At 44.6% G+C, this 27032-nt stretch overlaps 1 protein-coding gene across 1 annotated transcript in view; it reads right to left on the bottom strand.

Annotated features, from left to right (window-relative positions):
* Positions 1-27032, bottom strand: part of LOC137371056 (FH2 domain-containing protein 1-like) — a 104767-nt gene that overhangs the window by 68836 nt on the left and 8899 nt on the right. The window contains exons 2-3 of the mRNA XM_068032955.1: positions 23169-23230; positions 1685-1787 (exon numbers count right to left, since the gene is read on the bottom strand). Coding sequence (XP_067889056.1) covers positions 1685-1787; positions 23169-23230 — 165 coding nt within the window. The remainder of the gene's footprint in view (positions 1-1684; positions 1788-23168; positions 23231-27032) is intronic.

The raw sequence follows: 27032 nt of genomic DNA on the forward strand, positions 1-27032 counted from the left end.
ACTGACCCACCTGCTCCCTTTATCTCTCAGCCCCACCCATTTCTTGTTTTAAGTCCTTTCAACTAGTCTACGAAAAGGGTCAAAATCCTGGAACTCCCTTCTTTACAGCACTGTGGATGTACCTACACCCCAAGAACTGCAGTGGTTCAAGAAGGCAGCTCACCACCACTTTCTCAGGAGCAATTAGGAATGGGTAACAAATGCTGGCCTAGCCAGCGACGCCCGCATGCCACAAATGAATAAAAAGAAAATTTGATTGATATCAAACTGCTGCCCGGAGAGGGTTGATACTCTCTCTTCTAAATCATTCCAAATAATTTCCTATTTCCTGCTCACCCTGAGCTTGAAGTTTTTTGACTTCCCACCCATTTGCCCTCTTAAGGTGCTGAAAGGATTTTTAAATGATGCATTTGATGAAAAGTTTGGAGAGGCATTGAAAGAAGGTGCAAAAATACAACCTCGAAGGGAAAAATAGAAAAGAGAAGGTTGAGGGGCCACCTGATAGCAGTCTTTAAGATTGAGGGGGTAGACGTAGAGAAGATGTTTAGTTTGAGATGTCTGGTTCTTGGCCTGTGAAGCTCACACAAATCTTTAGAAGTGGGAGGACAACTTGTTAAAGCTGTAAAAAAGGTCAGTTCTGTTGAAAGGTCACAGACCTGAAATGTTAACTCTGTTTCTCTCTCCACAGATGCCACCAGATCCGCTGTGTATTTCCATCATTTTCTGTTTTTAATTCCGATTTCCAGCATCTGCAGTATTTTGCTTCTGTTTTGCAATGAGAAAGGATCCTCATTTTTGAAGTAAAGGCACAAAAAGGAATGTGAAACCATCCCAATCAGTGGTTAAACACACTTCGAATATCGAGTCTGTGCCTCAAGGACAGAAATGATCAAAGGGCAAGATCAGGAGAACTGTTTTGTTTGTGGACAAGTCAGGGCCTGGATAACGTGACAGAGCTGGACAAGAATCTGCAGTAGCTTTTGATGGAAATGGAGAAATATTGGAAAAGGAGAACTTTGCGGTGGGGGGAGGGGGGAATAATTGGATAGGAACTGGAGTTCAGAAGAATGAGAGGTGATCTCACTGAAACATACAAGACTCTGAAGGGGCTGGACAGAGTAGACACTGAGATTATTTCCCCTGGCTGGGGAATCTAAAACACGGGGGCACAGTCTCAGGATAGGGAACCAATCATTTAGGACTGAGATGAGGAGAAATTTCTTCACTCAAAGGATTGTGAATCTTCAGAATTCTCTACCCCAGAGGGTTATGGATGCTCCATCACTGAATATACTTAAGGCTGGGATAGACAGAGTTTTGGTGTCTCAGCGAATCAAGGGATATGGGGAGCGGGCGGAAAAGTGTAACTGAGGCAGAAAGTCAGCCACGGTCGTATTGAATGGCGGAGCAGGCTCGAGGGGCTGAATGGCCTATTCCTGCTCCTATTTCCTATTTTGTTTTTATGTCACACAGGAACAGGAGGAGGCCGCCCAGCTCCTCCAGCCTGTTCCGTAATTCAACCTTTATCCTAACTCCATCCACCAGCCTTGGCTTCATATCCTCAAGTACCCATGTCTAGCGAAAACATACCAAGATCAGATTTAAAATTATTCATATCAGCCAAATGGCCTCCTGGTAAGCTATAAAAATCTATGAATCTAGACGGCCGCGCATTCCCACGTACCTCTTCTTTCTCAGGCAGCAATTTTTGAAGTTCCGTTAGCTTTTCTGCTCCATATGCGGCACCTGCTCCATCCTTAATGTCATCGATAATACTCTGCATAGGCCTGATTGGTGAGGAGAGACAGAGACTCTTCAGGTAAATCCATTCATTGATCCAAATTTCATGAAAAGCATTTTATTTCAGGAGAAAAACAGAACTTGCACTTCCCCATCAACTTCACAATTTCAGATTTAGAGATACAGCACTGAAACAGGCCCTTCGGCCCACCGAGTCTGTGCCGACCATTAACCACCCATTTATACTAATCCTACACTAATCCCATATTCTGACCACATCCTCACCTGTCCCTATATTCCCCTACCACCTACCTATACTAGGGGCAATTTATAATGGCCAATTTACCTATCAACCTGCAAGTCTTTTGGCTGTGGGAGGAAACTGGAGCACCCGGTGGAAACCCACGCAGACACAGGGAGAACTTGCAAACTCCACACAGGCAGTACCCGGAATCGAACCCGGGTCCCTGGAGCTGTGAGGCTGTGGTGCTAACCACTGCACCACTGTGCCACTGTGCTGTGGATATCCTGGAACATTTCACAGGCGGAGAACTGCAGTCAGTGTAATGTAGGGAACACAGCAACCATTTCACACACAAGACCAGTGGTGTACTGCATGGATCGGTGCTGGGACCCTTGCTGTTTGTAGTGTACATTAATGATTTAGACATGAATACAGGAGGTATTATCAGTAAGTTTGCAGATGACACGAAAATTGGTGGTGACGTAAATAGTGAGGAGGAAAACCTTAGATTACAGGATGATATAGATGGGCTGGTAAGATGGGCGGAGCAGTGGCAAATGGAATTTAATCCTGAGAAGTGTGAGGTGATGCATTTTGGGAGGACTAACAAGGCAAGGGAATACACAATGGATGGTAGGACCCTAGGAAGTACAGAGGGTCAGAGGGACCTTGGTGTACTTGTCCATAGATCACTGAAGGCAGCAGCACAGGTGGTTAGGAAGGCATATGGGATACTTGCCTTTATTAGCCAAGGCATAGAATATAAGAGCAGGGAGGTTATGATGGAGCTGTATAAAACGCTAGTTAGGCCACAGCTGGAGTACTGTGTACAGTTCTGGGCACCACACTATAGGAAGGATGTGATTGCACTGGAGAGGGTGCAGAGGAGATTCACCAGGATATTGCCTGGGCTGGAGCATTTCAGCTATGAAGAGAGACTGAAAAGGCTAGGGTTGTTTTCCTTGGAGCAGAGAAGGCTGAGGGGGGACATGATTGAGGTACAAAATTATGAGGGGCATTGATACATTAGATAGGAAGAGACTTTTCCCTTAGCGGAGGTGTCAATAACCAGGGGGCATAGATTTAAGGTAAGGGGCAGGAGGTTTAGAGGGGATTTGAGGGTGGTTGGAATCTGGAACACACTGCCTGAAGAGGTGGTAGAGGCAGGAACTCTCACAACATTTAAGAAGTATTTAGATGAGCACTTGAAACACCACAGCATACAAGACTATGGGTCAAGGGCTGGAAAATGGGGTTAGAATTGCTAGGTGCTTGATGGCCAGCACAGACATGATGGGCTGAAGGGCCTGTTTCTGTACTGTATAACTCTATGACTCGATAACTAAGATTTCACAAACTGAAATGAAGAGTGAGCAAAGCATGTGCTTCAATGATGTTTGAATACTGGCCAGGACACTGGGGAGAACTGACCTGCTCTTGGAAGCATAGAATGAGAGAATGGAACAGCACAGGAGACCATTCAGCCTATCAAGTCTGTGCTGGATCTTTCGAAGAGGAATCCAATTAGTCCCATTCCCTGCTCTTTCCCAAATCCCTGCATTTTTTTCTGCTTCAAATATTTATCCAATTCCCTTTGAAAGCTACTATTGAATCTGTATTCATCATCCTATCAGGCCATGCCTTCCAAATCCTAACCACTTACAAAGAACAAAGAACAAAGGACAGTACAGCACAGGAACAGGCCATTCGGCCCTCCAAGCCTACGCCAATCTTGATGCCTGCCGAAACTAACACCTACTGCACTTCCGGGGCCCATATCCCTCTATTCCCATCCTATTCATATATTTGTCAAGATGTCTCTTAAACGTCGCTATCGTATCTGCTTCCACCACCTCCCCTGGCAGCAATTTCCAGGCACTCACCACCCTCTGTGTAAAAAAACTTGCCTCGCACATCCCCTCTAAACTTTGCCCCTCGCACCTTAAACCTATGTCCCCTAGTAACTGACTCTTCCACCCTGGGAAAAAGCTTCTGACTATCCACTCTGTCCATGCCACTCATAACTTTGTAAACCTCTATCATGTCGCACCTCCACCTCCGTCGTTCCAGTGAAAACAATCCAAGTTTTTCCAACCTCTCCTCATAGCTAATGCCCTCCAGACCAAACTTACGTAGAAAGTTTTTCTCGATGTTGCCTCTGCTTCTTTTGCCAATCATCTTACAAATATACAAATTAGGAGCAGGAGTAGGCCACTCAGCCCCTCGAGCCTGCTCCGCCATTCAATAAGTTCATGGCTGAACTGATTACTCCACATTTCCACCTACCCCCGATAACCTTTCACCCCCTTGCTTATCAAGAATCTATCTACCTCTGCCTTAAAAATATTCAAAGACTCTGCTTCCACTGCCTTCTGAGGAAGTGAATTCCAAAGACTCTCAACCCACTGAGAAAAAAATTTCTCCTCATCTCTGTCTTAAATGGACAACCCCTTATTTTTAAACAGTGATCCCTAGTTCTAGATTCTCCCACAAGGGGAAACATCCTTTCCACATCCATCCTGTCAAGAGTCCTCAAGATCTTATATGTTTCAATCAAGTCGCCTCTTACTCTTCTAAATTCCAGCAGATACAAGCTTAGTCTGTCCAATCTTTCCTCATAAGACAGCCCACACATTCCAGGTATCAGTCTAGTAAACCTTCTCTGTACTGTCTCCAACGCATTTACATCCTTCCTTAAATAAGGAGACCAATACTGTACACAGTACTCCAGATGTGTTCTCACCAACGCCCTGTATAGTTGAAGCATAACCTCCCTACTTTTGTATTTAATTCCCCTTGTGATAAATGACAACATTCTATTAGCTTTCCTAATTACGTGCTGTACCTGCATACTAACCTCTTGCGATTCATACACTGGGACACCCAGATCCCTCTGCATCTCAGAGCTCTGCAATCTCTCACCATTTAGATAATATGCTTCTTATTTATTCTTCCTGCCAAAGTGGACAATTTCTCACTTTCCCACATTATACTCCATTTGCCAGGTCTTTGTCCACTCACTTAACCTATCTATATCCCTTTGTAACCCCCTTATGTCCCCTCTTCACAAGTTACTTTCCTACCTATCTTTGTGTCATCAGCAAATTTAGCAACCATACCTTCGGTCCCTACATCTAAGTCATTTACATAAATGGTAAAAAGTTGAGGCCCCAGCACAGATCCCTGTGGCACACCACTCGTTACATTTTGCCAACCAGAAAATGACCCACTTATGCCTATTCTCTGTTTCCTGTTAGCTAGCCAATCTTCTATCCATGCCAATATGTTACCCCCTACACCATGAGCTTTTATTTTCCAAAATAACCTTTGATGTGGCACCTTATCAAATGCCTTCTGGAAATCTAAGTACAGTACATCCACCAGTTCCCTTTTATCCACAGCACATGTCACTCCCTCAAAGAACTCCAACAAATTGGTTAAACATGATTTCCCTTTCACCATGTTGACTCTGCCTGATTACCTTGAATTTTTCTAAATGCCCTGCTATAGCTTCTAACATTTTCTCTATAACAGATGTTAAGGTAACTGGCCTGTAATTTACTGCTTTCTGTCTCCCTCCATTTTTGGATAAAGGTGTTACATTCGCTATTTTCCAATCCAATGGAACCTTCCCCGAATCTAGGGAATTTTGGAAAATTAAAACTACCGCATCAACTATCTCACTAGCCATTTCTTTTAACACCCTAGGATGAAGTCCATCAGGACCCGGGGACTTGTCCGCCTGCAGCTCCAACAATTTGCTCAGTACCACTTCCCTGGTGAATGTAATTTTCTTGAGTTCCTCCCTCCCTTCCATTTCCTGACTTACAGCCAATACTGGGATGTTACTTGTATCCTCAATAGTGAAGACTGATGCAAAATACCTGTTCAATTCATCTGCCATCTCCTTATTATTCAAAGAACAAAGAACAGTACAGCACAGGAACAGGCCATTCGGCCCTCCAAGCCTGCGCCGATCTTGATGCCTGCCTAAACTAAAACCTTCTACACTTCCGGGGACCGTATCCCTCTATTCCCATCCTATTCATGTATTTGTCAAGATGCCTCTTAAACGTCGCTATCGTAATTCCCCAGACTCACTTTGTATAGGATCAATGCTCAATTGCTAACACTTCTTTTTAAAATATCTTTAGAAAGAGGGGGAGGCGGTGGCATAGTGATATTGTCACTGGACTAGTAACCCAGAGACCCAGGGTATTGCTCTGGGTCATGGGTTCAAATCCCACCACAGACAGAAGGTGGCATTTGAATTCAATTAATAAATCTGGAATTAAAAAGCTAGTCTAATGATGGCCATGAAACCATTGTCGATTGTTGTTAAAAACCCATCTGGTTCACTAATGTCCTTTAGGGAAGGAAATGTGCTGTCCTTACCTAGTCCAGGCCTACGTGTGACTACAGACCCACAGCAATGTGGTTGAATATTACATGCTCTCTGAAATGGCCTAGCAAACCTAGCTAGCACTGTGGGGGTACCTACCCCACATGGACTGCAGCAGTTCAAGAAGGCAGCTCATCACCACCTTCTCAAGGGCAATTAGGGATGGACCATAAATGCTGCCTGGCCAGGGATGCCCACATCCCATGAATGAATAAAAAAAAGAAACTCTTACTATCTGTCTTTATATTTTTAGCTAGCTTTCTCTCGTACTCTGATTTTATCTTCCTTATCAATCTTTTAGTCATTCTTTGCTGTTTTTATATTCTATCCAATCTTCTTACCTACCATCTTTGCGCAATTATAGGCTTTTTCTTTAAGTTTGATACTATCTTTAACTGTTTTAGTTAACCATGGATGGTGGGTCCCACCCTTGGAATTTTTCTTTCTCGTTGGAATGTATCTATTGTGTATGCTGAAATCTCCCCTTAAATGTCTGCCACTGCATCTCTATTGACCTGATTTGCCAGTTCACTTTAGCTAGCTCTGCTTTTGTGCCCTCATAATTACCCTTATTTAAGTTTAAACTATTAGTTTTGGACCCACTCTTCTCTCCCTCAAACTGAATGTAAAATTCAATCATATTATGATCGCTGCTACCTAGGGGTGCCTTAACTGTGAGGTCATTAATTAATCCTATCTCGTTGCACAGGTCTAGTATAGCCTGCTCTCTGGTTGGCTCCAGAACATACTGTTCCAAGAAATTATCCCGAAAACATTCTATGTACTCTTCCTCTAGGTTACCTCTACCCATCAGTTTTTTCCAGTCTATATGTAGGTTAAAATCCCCCATAATTATCACTGTACTTTTCTGATAAACTGCCTTACATCTGTGTCTCTGCTTATTGGCTTTTCAGCAATTGGAAACATTCTCTCTTTATTTACTCTATCAAAAATCTTCATGATCTTGAACACCTCGATCAAATCTCCCCTTAGCCTTCTCTGCTCTAAGGAGAACAATCCCAGTTTCTCCAGTCTGTCCACGTAACTGAAGTCCCTCATCCCTGCCACCATTCTAGTAAATCTTTTCTACACCTGCTCCAATGCCTTCACATCCTTCTGAAAGTGCAGTGCCTAGAATTGGTCACAATACTCCAGCTGGGGCCAAACTAACATTTTATAAAGGTTTAATATGGCTGAATAAAGAGACATGCCGTCGAAGCTTTACATCTTGCACTCATGAGGACAGATGCAAGAATGCCAAATTTCAAAGGGAACAAAAATTTACATACGAATTAGCAGCAGAAGGCCATTCAGCCCCTCGAGCCTGCATGAGGAAAGGGTGCAGATTGGTTGGCAAGTTGGCTCTGATTGGTTGAGGCGTTGCTATGGAGAATGCACCAGGGAATTATTGTCCCCCACGCTTTTGTTTCAAAAAAGGTGCAAAGCCTTGACATGTTATTTTTGCCTGCAGAGGACAGATTCCTGCGTATGAATATATGTAGCTTCTAGGAATCAGCACCCTTTTCTCGTGCAGAATAAATTGCTGCTCCCTTTGAAATTTGGCATTCTTGCAGCAGTCCTGATGAGTACAAGCCGAATAGCTTTGACAGCATCTCTCTTTTTTCAGCAATGCTCAAGTTCCAAGCAACTATTTATAAAAGTTTAGCATAACTTCCTGGCACTTAGAAACATAGGAACAGGAGTAGGCCTTTAAGCCCATCGAGCCGACCCCGCCATTCAATATGATCATGGATGATCATCTATTTCAATACATTTTTTCCCATGCTATTCCCATATCCCTACATGTCATTTGTATTTAGAAATCTGTCAATCTCTGATTTAAACATACTCAATAACTGAGCTTCCACAGCCCTCTGGGGTGGAGAATTCTAAAGATTCACAATCCTCTGAGTAAAGAAATTTCTCCTCATCTCTGTCCTAAGTTCAAAGTGAAAGGGGAAAAGTTTAGGGGGGATATGCGTGGAAAGTTCTTTACGCAGAGGGTGGTGGGTGCCTGGAACGCGTTGCCAGCGGAGGTGGTAGACGCGGGCACGATAGCGTCTTTTAAGATGTATCTAGACAGATACATGAATGGGCAGGAAGTAAAGAGATACAGACCCTTAGAAAATAGGCGACATGTTTAGGTAGAGGATCTGGATCGGCGCAGGCTTGGAGGGCCGAAGGGCCTGTTCCTGTGCTGTAATTTTCTTTGTTCTTTGTTTGTTCTAAGTGGCTTCCCCTTTATTTTGAAATTGTGTCCCCTGGTTCTAGACTCCCCAACAAGGTGAAACAACTGCATTTACCCCGTCTATCCCTTTAAGTGTTTTGTAGGTTTCAATGAGATCACCTCTCATTCTTCGAGACTCTAGAGAATACAGGCCCAGTTTCCCCAATCTCTCTTCATAGGACAGTCCCACCATCCCGGGAACAAGTCTGGTGAACCTTCGTTGCACTCCCTCTATGGCAATAATATCCTTCCTACGGTAAGGGGAGCAAAACTGCACACAGTACTCCAGGTGCAGTCTAACCAAGGTTCTATACAATTGAAGCAAGACTTCACTATTCCTGTACTCAAATCCTTTTGCGACAAAGACTAACATACCATTAGCCTTCTTAATTGCTTGCTGCACCTGCATGTTCGTTCATACCCTCATTCCTTCATAATTTCCTTTGTTCAAATTTAACACCTTGACTTCAGATTGAACCACCTCATTTTCAAACATAATGTAAAATTCTATCATATTATGGTCACTCATCCCTAAAGGTTCTTTTATAACAAGATTATTAATTAGCCCTTTCTCATTACATAATACTAGATCTAAAATAGCCAGTCCTCTAATCAGTTCCTCAACATACTGCTCTAGAAAACCATCCCGAACATACTCCAGAAACTCATCCTCCAAAGCATTAATGCTCATTAGGTTTACCCAGTCTATATGCAGATTGAAATCACCCATGATTACTGTATTACCCATGCTACATGCTTCTCTAATCTCCTGTTTGGTGGCCTCTAAACAACTCCGATCAATGTTTGCCGCCCCTTGCTGTTTCTTAGCTCCACCCAAACAGATTCCACATTTTGTTCTTGCGATCTGAGATCCTCCCTTACTAATGTACTGATCCCATCCCTTATTATCAGCACAACACCACCTCCTTTTCCTTTTCACCTGTCCTTCCTAAACGTCAAATATCCTTGAATATTCAGTTCCCAATCTTGGTCACCCTGTAGCCACGTTTCCGTTATGGCAATTAGATCATACCCATTTACCTCTATTTGTGCCTTTAAATCATCTGCCTTGTTACAAATGCTGAGTGCATTCAGGTAGAGTGCCCTTAACCTTGTCTTCTTGACATTCTGCATTCTAAGCCTAGTTGATGTCTTTGTTTTGTCTGCCTTCTAATGTCGCTTGCTACTTTTCTACCTCCTCTTACCAGCTTTACTTCCTTCCAGTTTGAGTTACCCCTCAGGTTCCCATTGCCCTGACAAGCTAGTTTAAACCCTCCCCAATAGCACTAGCAAATCTCCCTGTGAGGATGTTAATTCCGGTCCTGTTAAGTGTAGCCCGTCCATCTTGTACAGGTCCCACCTGCCCCAGAACCGATCCCAATGCCTTAGAAATCTGATGTAATCCCTCCTGCACCAATTCTCCAGCCACATGTTCAATTGATCAATCCTCCGATTCCTATGCTCACTAGCACGTGGCACTAGGAGTAATTCTGAGATTACTGCTTTGGACGTCCTGCTTTTTAATTTCCTTTTCAGCTCCCTAAAATCTGCTTTCAGGACCTCATCCTTTTTCCTACCTATGTCGTTGGTACCAATGTGGACCATGACCTCTGGCTGTTCACCCTCCCCCAGAAGGGATGTCCTGCAGCCGCTCCATGACATCCTTGACCCTGGCACCAGGGAGGCAACACACCATCCTGGAGTCACGTTTACTGCCGCAGAAACACCTGTCTGATCCCCTGACGTTTGAATTCCCCATCATTACTGCTCTTCCTCTCTTCATCCTCCCCTCCTGTACAGCTGACCCACACATGGTGCCACAGACTTTGCTCTGGCTCCACTCTCCCAAGGAACCATTGCTCTCACCAGTATCCAAACTGGAAAACTGATTAGCAAGCAATAAAAACAAGAAATGCTGAAAATACTGAGCAGGTCTAGCAGCATCTGTGGAGAGAGAAGCAGAGTTAACCCTTCTTCAGAACTGACCTGAAACGTTAACTCTGCTTCTCTCTCCACAGATGCTGCCAGACCTGCTCAGTATTTCCAGCATTTCTTGTTTTTATTTCAGATTTCCAGCATCCGCAGTATTTTGCTTTTATGATTAGCAAGCAAGGGGACTCCTGCACTGCCTACCTTCTTCACACTCAGTACAGACTCTATACCTCTATTTATAAAGCCTGGGATCTCATGTGCTTTATTAACGGCTTTGTTGACTTGTCCTGCCACCTTCGAGATTTGTGCACAAACACCCCCAGGATTCTCTGTTCTTGCACCCATGTTGTACCATTAAGCTTGTACTGTCTCTCCTCATTCTTCTGACTAAAATGTATCACCTCACACTTTTCTCTGTTGAATATCCTCTGCAATATGTCTGCTCATTCCACCAGCCCCTCTGTCCTTTTGACGTCTGTCACTATCTTCCTCACTGTTTACCACTCTTCCAAATTTTGCCACATCTGCAAATTTTGAAATTGTGCTCTCTACCAAGACCAAGTTCATTAATGTACAGCAGTCAAAAACAGCAGTGGTCCTAGTGCTGATACTTGGGGAACTCCACCGTGTACCTCCCTCCAGTCCGAGTAACAGTCATTCACCACAACTCTGTTTTCTATTCCTTAGCCAATTCTGCATCCATGCAGCTGCTTCCTCTTTTAAACCATGGGCTTTAATTTTCCTGTAAGTTTATTACAGAACATAGAACATAGAACAGTACAGCACAGTACAGGCCCTTCGGCCCACGATGTTGTGCCGAACCTTTAACCTACTCTAGGATCAAACTACCTACCTACCCTTCATACTACTATCATCCATGTACCTATCCACGAGTCGCTTAAATGCCCCGAATGTATCTGCTTCTACTACCACCGCTGGCAGTGCATTCCACGCACCCACCACTCTCTGTGTAAAGAACCTACCTCTGACATCTCCCCGAAACCTTCCTCCAATCACCTTAAAATTATGCCCCCTGGTGATAGCCCTTTCCGCCCTGGGAAAAAGTCTCTGACTATCCACTCTATCTATGTCTCTCATCATCTTGTACCCCTCTATCAAGTCACCTCTCATCCTTCTACGCTCCAAAGAGAAAAGCCCTAGCTCCCTCAATCTTTCTTCGTAAGCCATGCCCTCCAGTCCAGGCAGCATCCTGGTAAATCTCCTCTGCACCCTCTCTAAAGCTTTCACATCCTTCCTATAATGAGCGACCAGAACTGAACACAATATTCCAAATGTGGTCTAACCAGGGCCTTATAGAGCTACAGCATAACCTCGCGGCTCTTAAACTCAATCCCCCTGTTAATGAAAGCCAACACACCATAGGCTTTCTTAACAACCCGATCAACTTGGGTGGCAACTTTGAGTGATCTATGGACATGGACCCCAAGATCCCTCTGTTCCTCCACACTACCAAGAATCCTGTCTTTAAGCCTGTATTCTGCATTCAAATTCGACCTTCCAAAATGAATCACTTCACACTTTTCCAGGTTGAACTCCATCTGCCACTTCTCAGCCCAGCTCTGCATCCTGTCAATGTCCCGTTGCAACCTCCAACAGCCTTCCACACTATCCACAACTCCAGCAACCTTCGTGTCATCGGCAAACTTGCTAACCCAGCCTTCCACTTCCTCATCCAAGTCATTTATAAAAATCACAAAGAGCAGAGGTCCCAGAACAGATCCCTGCGGAACACCACTGGTCATCGAGTTCCAGGCTGAATACTTTCCATCTACTACCACCCTCTGTCTTCTAAGGGCCAGCCAATTCTGTATCCAGACAGCCAACTTTCCCTGTATCCCATGCCTCCTTACTTTCTGAATGAGCCTACCATGGGAAACCTTATCAAACGCCTTGCTAAAATCCATATACACCACATCCACTGCTCTTCCTTCATCAACGTGTTTTGTCACATCTTCAAAGAATTCAATAAGGCTTGTGAGGCATGACCTGCCCCTCACAAAGCCATGCTGACTGTCTCTAATCAAACTATGCTTTTCCAAATAATCATAAATCCTGTCTCTCAGAATCCTCTCCAATAATTTGCCCACTACCGACGTAAGACTGACTGGTCTATAATTCCCAGGGTTATCCCTATTCCCTTTCTTGAACAAGGGAATAACATTTGCCACCCTCCAATCATCTGGTACTACTCCAGTGGACAGTGAGGACACAAAGATCATTGCCATTATGTGGCATCTAATTCGTCAAACATGATTTGCTCTTAACAAATAAAAACAGAAAACGCTGGAAATACTCAGCAGGTCTGGCAGCATCTGTGGAGAGAGAAACAGAGTTAACATTTCAGGTTGATGACCTTTCATCAGAACTTGCCTTTAACAAATCCATGCTGGTTCTCCTTTATTAGTCCAAGTGACTTAATTGTGTCCCAGAGTATGGCATCAAGGAGACTAGCAAACCTGGCATCAATGGGAATCAGGGGGAAACTCTCCACTGATTGGAGTCATGCCTAGTGCAAAGGAAGATGGTTGTGGTTGTTGGAGGTCAATCATTTCAGCTCCAGGACATCACTGCAGGAGTTCCTCAGGGCAGTGTCCTCGGCCCAACCATCTTCAGCTGCTTCATCAATGACCTTCCTTCAATCATAAGGTCAGAAGTAGGAATGTTCGCTGATGATTGCACAATGTTCAGCACCATTCGTGACTCCTCAGATACTGAAGCAGTCCGTGTAGAAATGCAGCAAGACCTGGACAATATCCAGGCTTGAGCTGATAAGTGGCAAGTAACATTCGTGCCACACAAGTGCCAGGCAATGACCATCTCCAACAAGAGAGAATCTAACCATCTCCCCTTGACATAAATTGGCATTACAATCGCTGAATCCCCCACTATCAACATCCTGGGAGTTACCATTGACCAGAAACTGAACTGGAGTAGCCATATAAATAACGTGGCTACAAGAGCAGGTCAGAGGCTAGGAATCCTGCAGCAAGTTACTCACCTCCTGACTCCCCAAAGCCTGTCCACCATCTACAAGGCACAAGTCAGGAGTGTGATGGAATACTCTCCACTTGCCTGGAGGGGCGCAGCTCCAACAACACTCAAGAAGCCCAGCATCATCCAGGACAAAGCAGCCTGCTTGATTGGCACCCATCTACAAACATTCACTCCCTCCACCACCGACGCACAGTGGCAGCAGTGTGTACCATCTACAAGATGCACGGCAGCAATGCACCAAGGCTCCTTAGACAGCACCTTCCAAACCCGCGACCTCTACCAACTAGAAGGACAAGGGCAGCAAATGCATGGGAACATCACCACCTGCAAGTTCCCCTCCAAGTCCCACACCATCCTGACTTGGAACTATATCGCCGTTCCTTCACTGTCGCTGGGTCAAATTCCTGGAACTCCCTTCCTAACAGCACTGCGGGTGTACCTACCTCACATGGAGTGTGGTGATTCAAGAAGGCAGCTCACCGCCACCTTCTCAAGAGCAATTAGGGACGGGAAAAAAATGCTGGCCTAGCCAGCAAAGCCCCCATCCCAGGATCTAATGAAAAAAAAGCTTTCCCTCAACGAGGTTAAACTGACTGTCCTGAAGTTGCTGGGCTTGTCCTTACGCTAATTTCTTTGAACAAACATGTAACATTTGCAATTCTCCAGTCCTCTGGCACCACCCTGTATCTACGAAGGATTGGAAGATTATGGCCAGTGCCTTCACAATTTCCACCCTTACTTCCTCAGTATCCTCAGATGCATCTCATCCAGTTCTGGTGACTTTACGTCTTCTATGGGCTTATAAATAGTAAAAAGGTAGTAAGAGGAAGAGTGGGGCCAACGCATGGAGGCAGAGGGTATGGCTGAGGTGCTAAATGAATACTTTGCATCTATCTTCACCAAGGAAGGAGAAGCTGCCAAAGTCATCATGAAACAGGATGTAGTTGAGACATTAGATGGGTTAAAAATTGATAAAGTTGAGGTACTAGATAGGCTGTCTATACTCAAAGTTGATAAGTCACCAGGACAGGATATTCATAAAGCCCAGCAACTACAGGCCAATCTGTTTAATCTCAATGGTGGCAAAGCTTTTAGAAACTATAATCCAGGACAAAATTAGCAGTAATTTTGACAAGTGTGAATTAATTAAGGAAAGCCAGCATGGATTGCCTAAAGGCAAATCATGATTAACTAAGTTGATTGAGTTTTTTGATGAGGTAACAGAGAGGGCTGATGAGGGTAATGTGGTTGATGTGGTGTACATGGACTTCCAAAAGGTGTTTGATAAAGTGCCACATAACAGCCGTGTCAGCATAGTTGAAGCCCATGGAATAAAAGAGACAGTGGCTGCATGAATGCAAAGTTGGCTGAATGACAGGAAAGAGTGGTGATGAAAAAGTTATATTTTGGACTGGAGGAAGATATATACTGGGGTTCCCCGGAGTCAGTATTAAAGTCATAGTGTCATTTATGGCACAGGAGGCCATTCAGCCTATCGAATCCATACTGGCTCTCTGCAGAGCTGCGCAGTCAGTCCCACTCCACTGCTCGATCCCCATAGCCTGCAATCTAATTTTCTCAAGTGCTCATCAAATTTCCTTTTGAAGTCATTGATCATCTCCACTTCCACCACCCTTGTGGGCAGCAAGTTCCAAGTTATTTCCACCCGCTGTGTAAAAAGAAAAATTCTTCCTCATATTCCCCCTGCATCTTTCGTCCTAAACCATCAATCTGCGTCCCCTAGTCCTTGTACCATCAGTTAATGGGAACAGTTTCTTTTTATTTATTCATTCATGGGATGTGGGTGTCGCTGGCCAGGCCAGCATTTATTGCCCATCCCTAATTGCCCTTGAGAAGGTGGTGGTGAGCTGCGTTCTTGAACCGCTGCAGTCCATGTGGGGTAGGTACACCCACAGTGCTGTTAGGAAGGGAGTTTCTTAGACTTTGTAGTGGGTTTGATACAACTGAGTGGTTTGCTAGGCTATTTAAAAGTCAACCACATTGCTGTGGGTCTGGAGTCACATGTAGGCCAGACCAGGTAAGGACGGCAGATTTCCTTCCCTAAAGGACATTAGTGAACCAGATGGGTTTTTACAGCAATCAACAATGGTTTCATGGCCATCATTAGACTAGCTTTTAATTCCACATTTATTAATTGAATTCAAATTTCGCCATCTGCTGTGGTGGGATTCAAACCCATGTCCCCAGAGCATTAGCCTGGGCCTCTGAATTACTAGTCCATTGATATTACCACTACACCAGCATGTCTAACTTATCTAAACCTGTCATGATCTTGTACACCTCTATCAAATCTCCCCCCAAACTCCTTTGCCCCAAGGAGAACAACCTCAGCTTCTCCAACCTAACCTTGTTGCTAAAATCCTCCATCCCTGGAACCATTCTGGTAAATCTCCTCTGCACCCTCTCAAGGATCCTCACATCCTTCCTAAAGTGTGATGACCAGAACTGGACTCAATAATCTCATTCGGGGCTAACCAGAGCTTTATAAAGCTTCAGAATAACTTAGAACCACTGCTTTCCCTGATCTAACATTAATGACCTAGACTTGGGTGAACAGGGCACAATTTCAAAATTTGCAGATAACATAAAACTTGGAAGCATTGTTAACCATGAGGAGGATAGTGATAAACTTCAAGAGGGCATAGACAGGCTGGTGGAATGGGCAGACACATAGCAGGTGTGCCTGGTATTGCTCCTGGCATGCTCTCCTACACTCATTTTTATTTTATTTTATTTTTACTTTTTATTTTGAGATACAGCACTGAAACAGGCCCTTCGGCCCACCAAATCTGTGCCGGCCATCAACCACCTATTTATACTAATCCTACACTAATCCCATATTCCTACCACATCCCCACCTTCCCTACCTACACTAGGGGTAATTTATAATGGCCAATTCACCTGTCAACCTGCAAGTCTTTGGCTGTGGGAGGAAACCAGAGCACCCGGCGAAAACCCACACAGACACAGGGAGAACTTGCAAACTCCACACAGGCAGTACCCAGAACTGAACCCGGGTCGCTGGAGCTGTGACGCTGTGGTGCTAACCACTGCGCCACCCAGGATTGGTCCCCCGGCTGGATGGTAGAGTGGGGGAGATGCCGGGCCATGAGGTTACAGATTGTGATCGAGTACAATTCTGCTGCTGCTGATGGTCCACAGCACTTCATGGATGCCCAGTTTTGCATTGCTCGAACCTTTCGAAATATATCCCACTTAGCACGGTGGTAGTGCCACACAACACGATGGTGGGTATCCTCAATGTGAAGACGGGACTTTGTCTCCACAGGGACTGTGCAGTGGTCACTCCTACCAATACTGTCATGGACAGATGTATCTGCAACAGGCAGATTGGTGAGGACGAGGTCAAGTAGTTTTTTCCTCTTCTTGGTTCCCTCACCACCTGCTGCAGGCCCAGTCTGACAGCTACGTCCTTTAGGACTCGGCCAACTTCGTCAGTAGTGGTGCTACCGAGACACTCTTGGTGATGGGCATGGAAGTCCCCCACCCAGAGTACATTCTGTGCCCTTGCCACCCTCAGTGCTTCGTCCAAGTGGTGTTCAACATGGAGAAATACTGATTCATCAGTTGAGGGAGGGTGGTAGGTGGTAATCAACAGGAGGTTTCCTTGCCCATGTTTGACCTGATGCCATGAGACTTCATGGGGTCTGGAATCGATGTTGAAGACGCCCAGGGCAACTCCCTCCCGACTGTATACCACTGTGCCCCCACCTCTGCTAGGTCTGTCCTGTCTCACCAGCAGGATGGCAATGGTGGTGTCTGCGACATTGACTTGTCTGTGGGACAGGTCTCCCACTTTTGGCACAAGCCCCCAGATGTTAGTCAGGAGGACTTTGCAGGGTCTTCAGGGCAGGGTTTGCCGTTGTCCTTCCCAGTGTCTAGGTCGATGCTGGGTGGTCCGTCCAGTTTTTTTCTTATTCCATGTTTCTGTAGCAGTTTGTCTTGCTGGGCCATTTTAGAGGGCAGTTCAGAGTCAACCACATTGCTGTGGGTCTGGAATCATGGGTTTTTAACGACAATCCAATAGTTTCACCATCACCATTACTGAGACCAACTTTTTATTTAATTCCAGATTTATTAATTAAATTTAAATTCCACCAGTTACCCTGGTGGGATTTGAATTCATGTCCCCAGAACAATAGTCAGATTATAAATCCAGTAACATTACCACTATGCCACCATCCCCTTTAGAATCTGGAATGCACTGTCAGAGAGTATGGTGGAGGCGTATTCAATTGTGGCTTTCATAAGGGAATTTGGTAATTATCTGAAGAGAAAAATTTTTCAGGACTACGGGGAAAAGAGCGGGGCGTGAGACTAGCTGGGTTGCTCTTGCACAGAGCTGGCACAGACAGGATGGGCCAAATGGTCTCCTTCTGTGTTGTAACCATTCTATGACGCTAAGTAAAGTTTTACCTCTTTATGTTTATCTCATCCAGTATCCCGACAACTTCCTCATTTATTGTAACTTTAGCAAAGTCTTCTTCCTTGGTCAACATCGATGAAAAGTATTCATTTCGTACCTCAGCAATGCCCTCTTCATTTTGCTCCTTAATTAACCCCACTGCTCCTCTGGAAACTGTGAATATGTCTGCAGAAGCCCTTTGGATTCACTATTAAATTATCTGCCAAATAACTTCAACAAGCGAACTAGGAGCAGGGATAGGCCATTCGGCCCCTTGAGCCTGCTCCGCCATTTAATAAGATCATGGCTGATCTGTTTGTGGACACGACTCCACTTCCCTACCTACCCCCGATACCCTTTGACTCCCTTGTTTGTCAAGAATCAGTCTACCTCTGCCTTAAAAACATTCAGTGACCCTGCCTTCAATGCTCTCCGGGGTAGAGAGTTCCACAGACTCCTGGTCCTCTGAGAGAACATTTTTTTCCTCTTTTCTGCTTTATTTTTAAACCATGCCCCCTAGTTCTAGATTCTCCCACAAAGGGAAACATCCCCTCAACATCCACCCTGTCAAGTCCCCTCAGGATCTTGTATGTTTCAATAAAATCACCTCTCATTCTTCTAAACTTCAATGAATACAAACCCAACCTGTGCAACCTTCCCTCATAACCTTCTTATCCCAGGAAATAGCCGAGTGAACCTTCTCTGAACTGTGTCCAATGCAATTATATCCTTTCTTAAGTAAGGAGACCAAAACTATACACAATACTCTAGATGTGGACTCACCAATGCTCTGTACAACTGTGGCAAAACATCTCTACTTTTATATTCTATTCCCCTTGAAATAAATGGCAATATTGTATTTATCTTCTTAATCACTTGCTGTACTGGCATTCTAACTTCTTGTGTTTCGTGTACCAGCACACCCAGATCCCTCTTTATCTCAGAGTTCTGCAATCTCTCACCATTTAAATAATATGTTGCCTTTCTATTTTTCCAGCCAAAGTGGACAATTTCCCACTTTCCCACATTATACTCCATCTGCCAAATCTCTGCCCACTCACTTAACCATCTATATCCCTTTGCAGACTCCTTGTGTCCTCTTCACAACTTACTCTCCTACCTATCTTTGTATCATCAGCAAATTTAGCAACCATACATTCTGTCCCTTCATCTAAGTCATTGATATAGATTGTAAATAGTTAAGGCTCCAGCACTGATTCCTGTGGCACTCCACTAGTTACATCTTGCCAACCTGAAAATGACCCATTTATGCCTACACTCTGTTTCCTGTTAGCTAACCAGTACTCTATCCATGCTAATATGTTACCCCCTATACCATGGGCTCTTACTTTGTTTAGTAATCTTTGATGTGGCACCTTGTCAAATGCCTTCTGGAAATCCAAGTACACCACATCCACAGGTTCCCCTTTATCCACATTGCTTGTTACTTCTTCAAAGAACTTGAATAAATTAGTTAAACATGATTTCCCTTTCACAAAACCATGTTGACTCTGCCTTTTTTTATTCGTATGTGGGATGTGAGCATCATCGGCTAGGCCAGCATTTGTTGCCCATCCCTAATTGCCCTTGAACTGAGTGGCTTGCTAGGCCATTTCAGAGGGCAGTTAAGAGTCAAGCACATTGCTGTGGGTCTGGAGTCACATGTAGGCCAGACCAGGTAAGGACAGCAGATTTCCTTCCCTAAGGCCTGATTGCATTGAGATGTTCTAAATGATCTGCTATAACCTCCATCATAATAGATTCCAGAATTTTCCCTATGACAGATATTAAGCTAACTGGCCTGTAACTTCCAGCTTTCTGTCTTCTTCCTTTCTTGAATAGCGGAGTTACATTTGCTATCTTCCAATCTGATGGGACCTTTCCAGAATCCAGAATCCATGATTTTGGAAAATTAAAACTCATGTTGTCTCTTTGATTCTCTTGTTTCCCTTTTCACTTTCCCTCTGAACTTTCTGGTTCTCACTTGTACTATCAACCTGACAGCTGTCATACACCCACTTTTTCTTCTTCATCTTACCCTCTATCTCCTTTGTTATCCAGGGAGCTCTGGCTCCTTTTTCCCCTGGTGGGAATGTACTTCAACCCTACCTCAACCAATAAATATTGAAATAGATTCACAGAATCCCAGGCAGCCTGCAAACTCTGCAGCCTGGAAGAGTCCATGTTTCACATCTATGTAGAATGTGTGAGGTTTCATTATCTGAGGGGGCTGTTCCTCAATTTCTGGCTGCACTTCAGTCCCACACTTCTGGTCTTTGACCACCCAGCGTGGAGGAGAGCAGGCAGATTGGAGGATCTCCTCATGGGACTGCTCCTGGGCCTGGCCAAGTCACCATCAAGAGGTCCAGATAACAGGCGGTCAAGGGGATTGTTCAGCATGACCTCTCTTCCACGGAACCCAGAAACTAATTTTAATTTGAAAGTTCCATTTAAATTTTTTATGTTACAGTTTATTGGCTGTGCCCCTTTAAGAAAGGGGTCACTTGTTACCATTCTGGTTGATAACACCTGTCAATCATTATTAACATGAAAGAGGCAGACTGAAGCCAAACTATCTCCCCTTTAAAGTTCATCCATTCCTCCAGTACATTTCTGCCTGCCAGTCTTTGACTCTAATTTACCCAGGCCAGATCCCTCCTCTATTCACTGATCATAGCTCTCCTCCAGCTAAGTATTTTTATTCTAGAACGCTCCTTGTCTGTCTTCACAACTAATCTAAATCTTACGATACGATGATCATTATTCCCAAGCTGTTCCCCGACTCTGACATTCTCTTGAACCATCTCGTTGCCCAGAATCAGATCCAGCGATGCCTCCTTCCTCATCAGGCTGGTAACAAACTGATTGAGAAAATTCCCCTAAACACACTTTAGAAACTCCTCTCCTTCTCTGTCCTTAGCACAATCACTGCCCCATTCAGTTCTGGGGTAATTAAAGCCTCTCATTTCATCACTCTATAGTTCATACAGCTCTCAACAACTTCTTTGCACATTTACTCCTCTACATCTTTCCCATTCATTTTTAATTTAGAGATACAGCACTGAAACAGGCCCTTCGGCCCACTGAGTCTGTGCCGACCAACAACCACCCATTTATACTAATCCTACATTAACCCCATATTCTCTACCACATCCCCACCATTCTCCTACCACCTACCTACACTAGGGGCAATTTACAATGGCCAATTTACCTACCAACCTGCAAGTCTTTGGAGGTGGGAGGAAACCGGAGCACCCGGAGGAAACCCACGCAGTCACAGGGAGAACATGCAAACTCCGCACAGGCAGTACCCAGAATTGAACCCGGGTCGCTGGAGCTGAGGCTGCGGTGCGAACCACTGCGCCACTGTGCCGCCCATTAATTAATTAATTAATTCGTTGGTGACCTATTGAATACACCCAGTAGTGTAATATCTCCTCTATTGTTTCTCAAATAGACTCTGTCCTTGACCCCCGGTAGAACATCCTCTCTCCAGCACTGTAATACAATCCTTAATCAATATTGCCACCGCTCCTCCTTTTGTTCCTCTCTATCTTTCCTGAACACCTTGTACCCAGGAATATTAAGCACCCAATTCCCTCTCTTTCTTTGAGCCAGCTCTCAGTTATCATCACTACATCATGTTCCAATGTATCTGCACCTGCAGCTCAGCAATCACATTTACCATGCTTTGTGAGTTTACATATATGTACTCCAAACATAGGAACAGCAGGAGGCCATTCAGCCCCTTGAGTCTGTTCCATCATTCAATGAGAGCATCGCTGATCTGCAACCTAATTCCATATACCCCTTTTGTCCCAAATCCCTTAATACCTTTGGTTCACGAAATCTATCAACTCAAGATTTAAAATTAACAATTGATTGAACACCAATGATCATTTTGTGGAAGAGAGTTCTAAACGTTTACCAGCCTGTGTGTGTAGAAGTGTTTCCTAATTTCACTCCTGAAAGGTCTGGCTCTAATTTTTAGACTTTGCCCCCCAGTCCTAGACTTCCCAACCAGTGGAAATAGTTCTGAAGGCTCACACACCTGAAACATTACCTCTGCTTCTCTCTCCACAGATGCTGCCAGACCTGCTGAGTATTTCCAACATTTTTTGTTTTTACCTCAGTGGAAATAGTTTCTGTCTATCTACCCTATCTGCCCCTTAATATCTTGAAAACTTTGATCAAATCACCTCTTAACCTTTTAAAGTCCATGGAATACAACCCAAGTTTATGTAACCTATCCTCATAACATAACCCTTGGAATCCAGATATTACTCTAGTAAATCTACATTGCACTCCCTCCAAGGCCAATATATCCTACCATAACCTAACTTAGACTGCTTTGTATTTTCTATGATCCCACCTAATACTGTATATCTCTAACTCTGTCTCACCTGTCCTCCGGGCACCTTGTTTCTACTTTATAACACTACATCATGATGCCCAATCCCCTGCTGTATTAGTTTAAATCCTCTCCCACAGCTCTAGTTAGCCTGTCCACAAGGATATTGGACCCAGCTCTGTATAGCTGCCACCCATCAATTTTGAACAGTTGCCTCCTGTCCCAGAACTGATCCCAATGTTTAAATCTGAAGCCCTCCCACCTCCACCATGTCTCTAGCTACGCATTAAACTGCCTTAGCCTCATATTTCCACTCTCACTAGTCCAGATTCACTAGCTTTGAGGTCCTCTTTTTAATTTCCTCACTAGCTCCTTAAAACTTTGACTGCAAGACCTCAAGGGATATGGGGATAGTGAAGGAAAATGGCATTGAGTTCAAACATCAGCCATGGCGGCACAATGGTTAGCACCGCAGCCTCACAGCTCCAGCGACCCAGGTTCAATTCTGGGTACTACCTGTGTGGAGTTTGCAAGTTCTCCCTGTGACCACGTGGGTTTTCGCCAGGTGTTCCGGTTTCCTCCCACAGTCAAAGACTTGCAGGTTGATAGGTAAATTGGCCAATGTAAATTGCCCGTAGTATAGGTAGGTGGTAGGAGAATTGTGGGGATGTGGTAGGAGTATGGGGTTAATGTAGGATTAGTATAAATGGGTGGTTGTTGGTCAGCACAGACTCGGTGGGCTGAAGGGTCTGTTTCAGTGCTGTATCAATAAATAAATTAGACTAACACACACTGAGTGACAGTAGTTACCTTTTGAACTGTTTGAGGAATATACTGAGGTTCATGCTCCTCTTGGCATCCAGAATAGAAACCTAGGAACAAAAATCAGAATATTAGACTGTTTCCCAAGACTTGTCGCTTTCTCCCAGCTCACAGAATCTACAACAGCCAATGACACGATTGATCCCACCTGTAGTAATAGAAAAGCAGGAGTGGGGTCATCGTGGGTTATGATCAAAGTCCTTCACTGTCACCGGATCAAAATCCTGGAACTCCCTTCCTAACAGCACTGTGGGGGTACCTACTTCACATGGACTGCAGCAGTTCAAGGCAGCTGACCACCACCTTCTCAAGGACAATTAGGGATGGGCAATAAACGCTGGCCTGGCCAGTGACGCAAACATGCTACATATTCATTTTTTTTAAAAACATACATGAAGCAGCAATCTGATTTGCTCTCTCTTCCCCACACTTGTTGTCTCTCCAACAAATCCACACACATGCACTCAAGCACAGAGAAATTCTCCAATCTCCCCTCCTAATACGACGCTCCTCCACAAATCTATCAATAGTCTCCCATCCACTTAGCACTCTGTTCCTCTCCCTTCTTCCTTACGCTTAACACCCAGTTATCCTTTGTGACCCTAACCCATTGATGATAGTGAGGTCAGAGCCTGTCCCCCTCTTTTGTGTTTCATCATCATCTCTATCTCCCTCATCATCCAAGGAGTCCTGGCTTTGGTTCCCCTACCTGCCGCCCTTGTTGGAATGTACCTAACCTGTACCTGAAACATCTCCTCCTTAAAGATCATCCATTGTTCTGTTACAGTTTTCCTGTCAATCTTTGGTTCCATTTTACCCTGGCTAGATCCCCTCTCATCCTATTGAAGTTAGCCTTCCTCCAATTTAGACTGTTCCCAATCTACCTTATGATACGATGATCACTCTCACCCCAGTGCTCCCCCACAGACACTTGCTCCACTTGGCCCACCTTGTTCCCCAGCACCAGATCCAGCAATGTCTCCTTTCTAGTTGGGCTGAGAACATACTGATCAAGGAAGCTCTCCTGAACACATTTCAGAAATTCCTCCCCCTCCTTACCCTTTACTCTAAAATTGATATTTGGCTAATTAAAGTCCCAATATCACCATTCCATAGTTCTTGCACATCTCAGTGATTTTGCTACAGATTTGCTTCTCTCTCTCTCGCTATTTGGAGGCCTATTGAATACCCCCAGTAATGTGATCATACCTTTCTTGCAAATCAACTCTAACCAAATGGACTCTGTCCTTGATCACTCAATGACATCCTCCCTTTCCAACACTACAATGTCTTCACTGATCAGTACTGCCACCCCACCTCCCTTTTCTTCCTTCCCTATCTTTTCTAAATACTTTGTATCTTTGAATATTAAATGCCCAGTCTTCAACATTTTAAATCATGTTTCTGTTGTTACCACTATGGCTATTTGTACTGTAGCTCACCAACCTTATTCACCACACTTTGTGCAGTTACACACATGCATTGTAAACCTGCCTTTGCATTCCTGATAGTCCTTCTTAGTCTGCTCCTATCTAATCTGATACTAATTCATTCTCTATTACTATCCAATACTCTCACTTTATGCATCTTATTCCTCTTTTCTACTTCTGTATGCTGGTGCCCATCCCCCAGCCAATTTAGTTTAAACCCATCCCAACCACACTCTGTACCTCCCTGTGACAACATTGGTCCCAATCCTGTTGAGGTGTAACGTGTCACTTTGTCCTCTTTCTACTCTCACTAGTGTGTGGCACTGGGAGTAATCCAGAGATTACACCAGTCAAGGTCTTACTTTTAACTTCCTCCCTAGCTCCTGAAAATCTGACCAGAGGACCTCAGTACCTGCCCTTGCTATGTCAACCACAACTTCTGGTTCACTCTCTCCTTCCTGCAGAATATCCTGCACCCTCTCCATGATGTCCTTTACCCTGGCACCAGGAAGGCAACATAATATGCGGGACTCACTATGACGGTTACAGAAATGCCTGTCCGTTCCCCCTAACTATGAATGTCCTATAATGACTGCATTTCTACTCTTTGCTGCTCCCTCCTGTACAGTCCCTTACCCATTGGTGCCATGGTCTGGACTGCACTGTCTCAAGGTGTCGTCACTCCCAGCAGTCTGCAATGCTGAGTACTGGTTTGAGAGTGGCAAACACCCTGAAGACTCCTGCACTTCCTGCCTCTTCCTACTCTTACGGATGGCCACCCACCTAGTCTCCTGAACTCTCACTGCCTGTGGGGTGACCAGCCTCTGGAAAGTATGATCCAGGAAACTCTCATCCTCCCTGATGTTCCACAGTGACCTCCCATTCTTCAAAACTCCAATGGGTATAGATCCAACCTGCTTAACCTTTCTTCATAAGCCAAACCCTTTGTTCCAGGAATCAGCCTAGTGAAGCTTCTCTGAACTGCCTCAAATGCAAGTATACTCCTCCTTAAATAAGGAGACCAAAACTGTACGCAGTACTCTAGGTGCAGTCTCACCAACGGCTTGTACAGTTGTAGAAAGATTTCCCTATTTTTATACTCCATCCCCCTTGCAATAATGGCCAACATTCCATTTGCCCTGCTAATTACTTGCTGTACCTACATGTTAACTTTTTGTGTTTCATATGGCATCTTGACAAATACATGAATAGGATGGGAATAGATGGATACGGTCCCCGGAAGTGCAGAAGGTTTTAGTTTAGGCAGGCATCAAGATCGGCGCAGGCTTGGAGGGCCGAATAGCCTGTTCCTGTGCTGTACTGTTCTTTGTTCTTTTATATACAATGACACCCTGGTCCCTCTGTATCACAGCATTCTGCAGTCTCTCTCCATGCAAATAGTATTCTGATTTTCTATTCTTCCTACTATTATGCTCCATCTGCCAATTTTTTGCCCACTCACACAGCCAATCTATATCCATTTGCAGACTCTTTGTGCCCCATCTTTGTATTGTCAGCAAATCTGGCTACCACACACTCGGTCCCTTCATCCAAGTCATTAATATAGATCGTAAATAGTTGAGGCCCCAGCACTGCTCCCTGTGGCACACCACTAGAGACAATTTGCCAACCAGTGTCGAGATGTTTTTCTATTACATCTTTGAGTAAAGATTCCATTATCGCTACTATCACTGACATGATTTTGAACACTTCTGTTAAATCTCACTTAACCTTCCCTGCTCTCTGGAGAACAATCCCAACTTCTCCGGTCTCTCCACATAACTGAGAACCATTTCAGTAAATCTCCTCCGTACCCTCTCCCAGCCCCTCGGTGACAGAATCACAGGATTGTTACAGCACAAAAGGAGGCCATTCAGCCCATCGTGTCTGCAACAGCTCTCCAAATGAGCAATTCACTTAGTGGCACTCCCAGCCTTCTCCCGGTAACCCTGCACATTCTTCCTTTTCATATTACAGTCTAATTCCCTTTTGAATGCTTCAATTGAGCCTGCCTCCACCACACTCTCGGGCAGCACATTCCAGACCTCAACCACTCGCTGTGTGAAAATGTTTTTCCTCATGCTTCTTTCACCAATTACTTTAAATCTGTGCCCTCGTTCTCAATCCTTTCACGAGTGGGAACAGTTTCTCTCTACCTACTCTGTCCAGACCCCTCATGATTTTGAATACCTCTATCAAATCACCTCTCAGCCTTCTCTTCTCCAAGGAAAACAGTCCTAACTTCTCCAATCTGTCTTCGTAACTGAAATTCCTCATCCCTGGAACCATTCTCGTGCATCTTTTCTGCACTCTCCCTAACGCCTTCACATCGTCCAGGTCTGGGACGAATATCCATGCAGGAAGGTTTGCTAGTGCTGTTGGGGATGGTTTAAACTAGATTGGCTGGGGGATGGGAACCTGA

This window comes from Heterodontus francisci, chromosome 6 (genome assembly GCF_036365525.1).
Source record: "Heterodontus francisci isolate sHetFra1 chromosome 6, sHetFra1.hap1, whole genome shotgun sequence".
Classification (NCBI taxonomy): Eukaryota; Metazoa; Chordata; class Chondrichthyes; order Heterodontiformes; family Heterodontidae; genus Heterodontus; species Heterodontus francisci.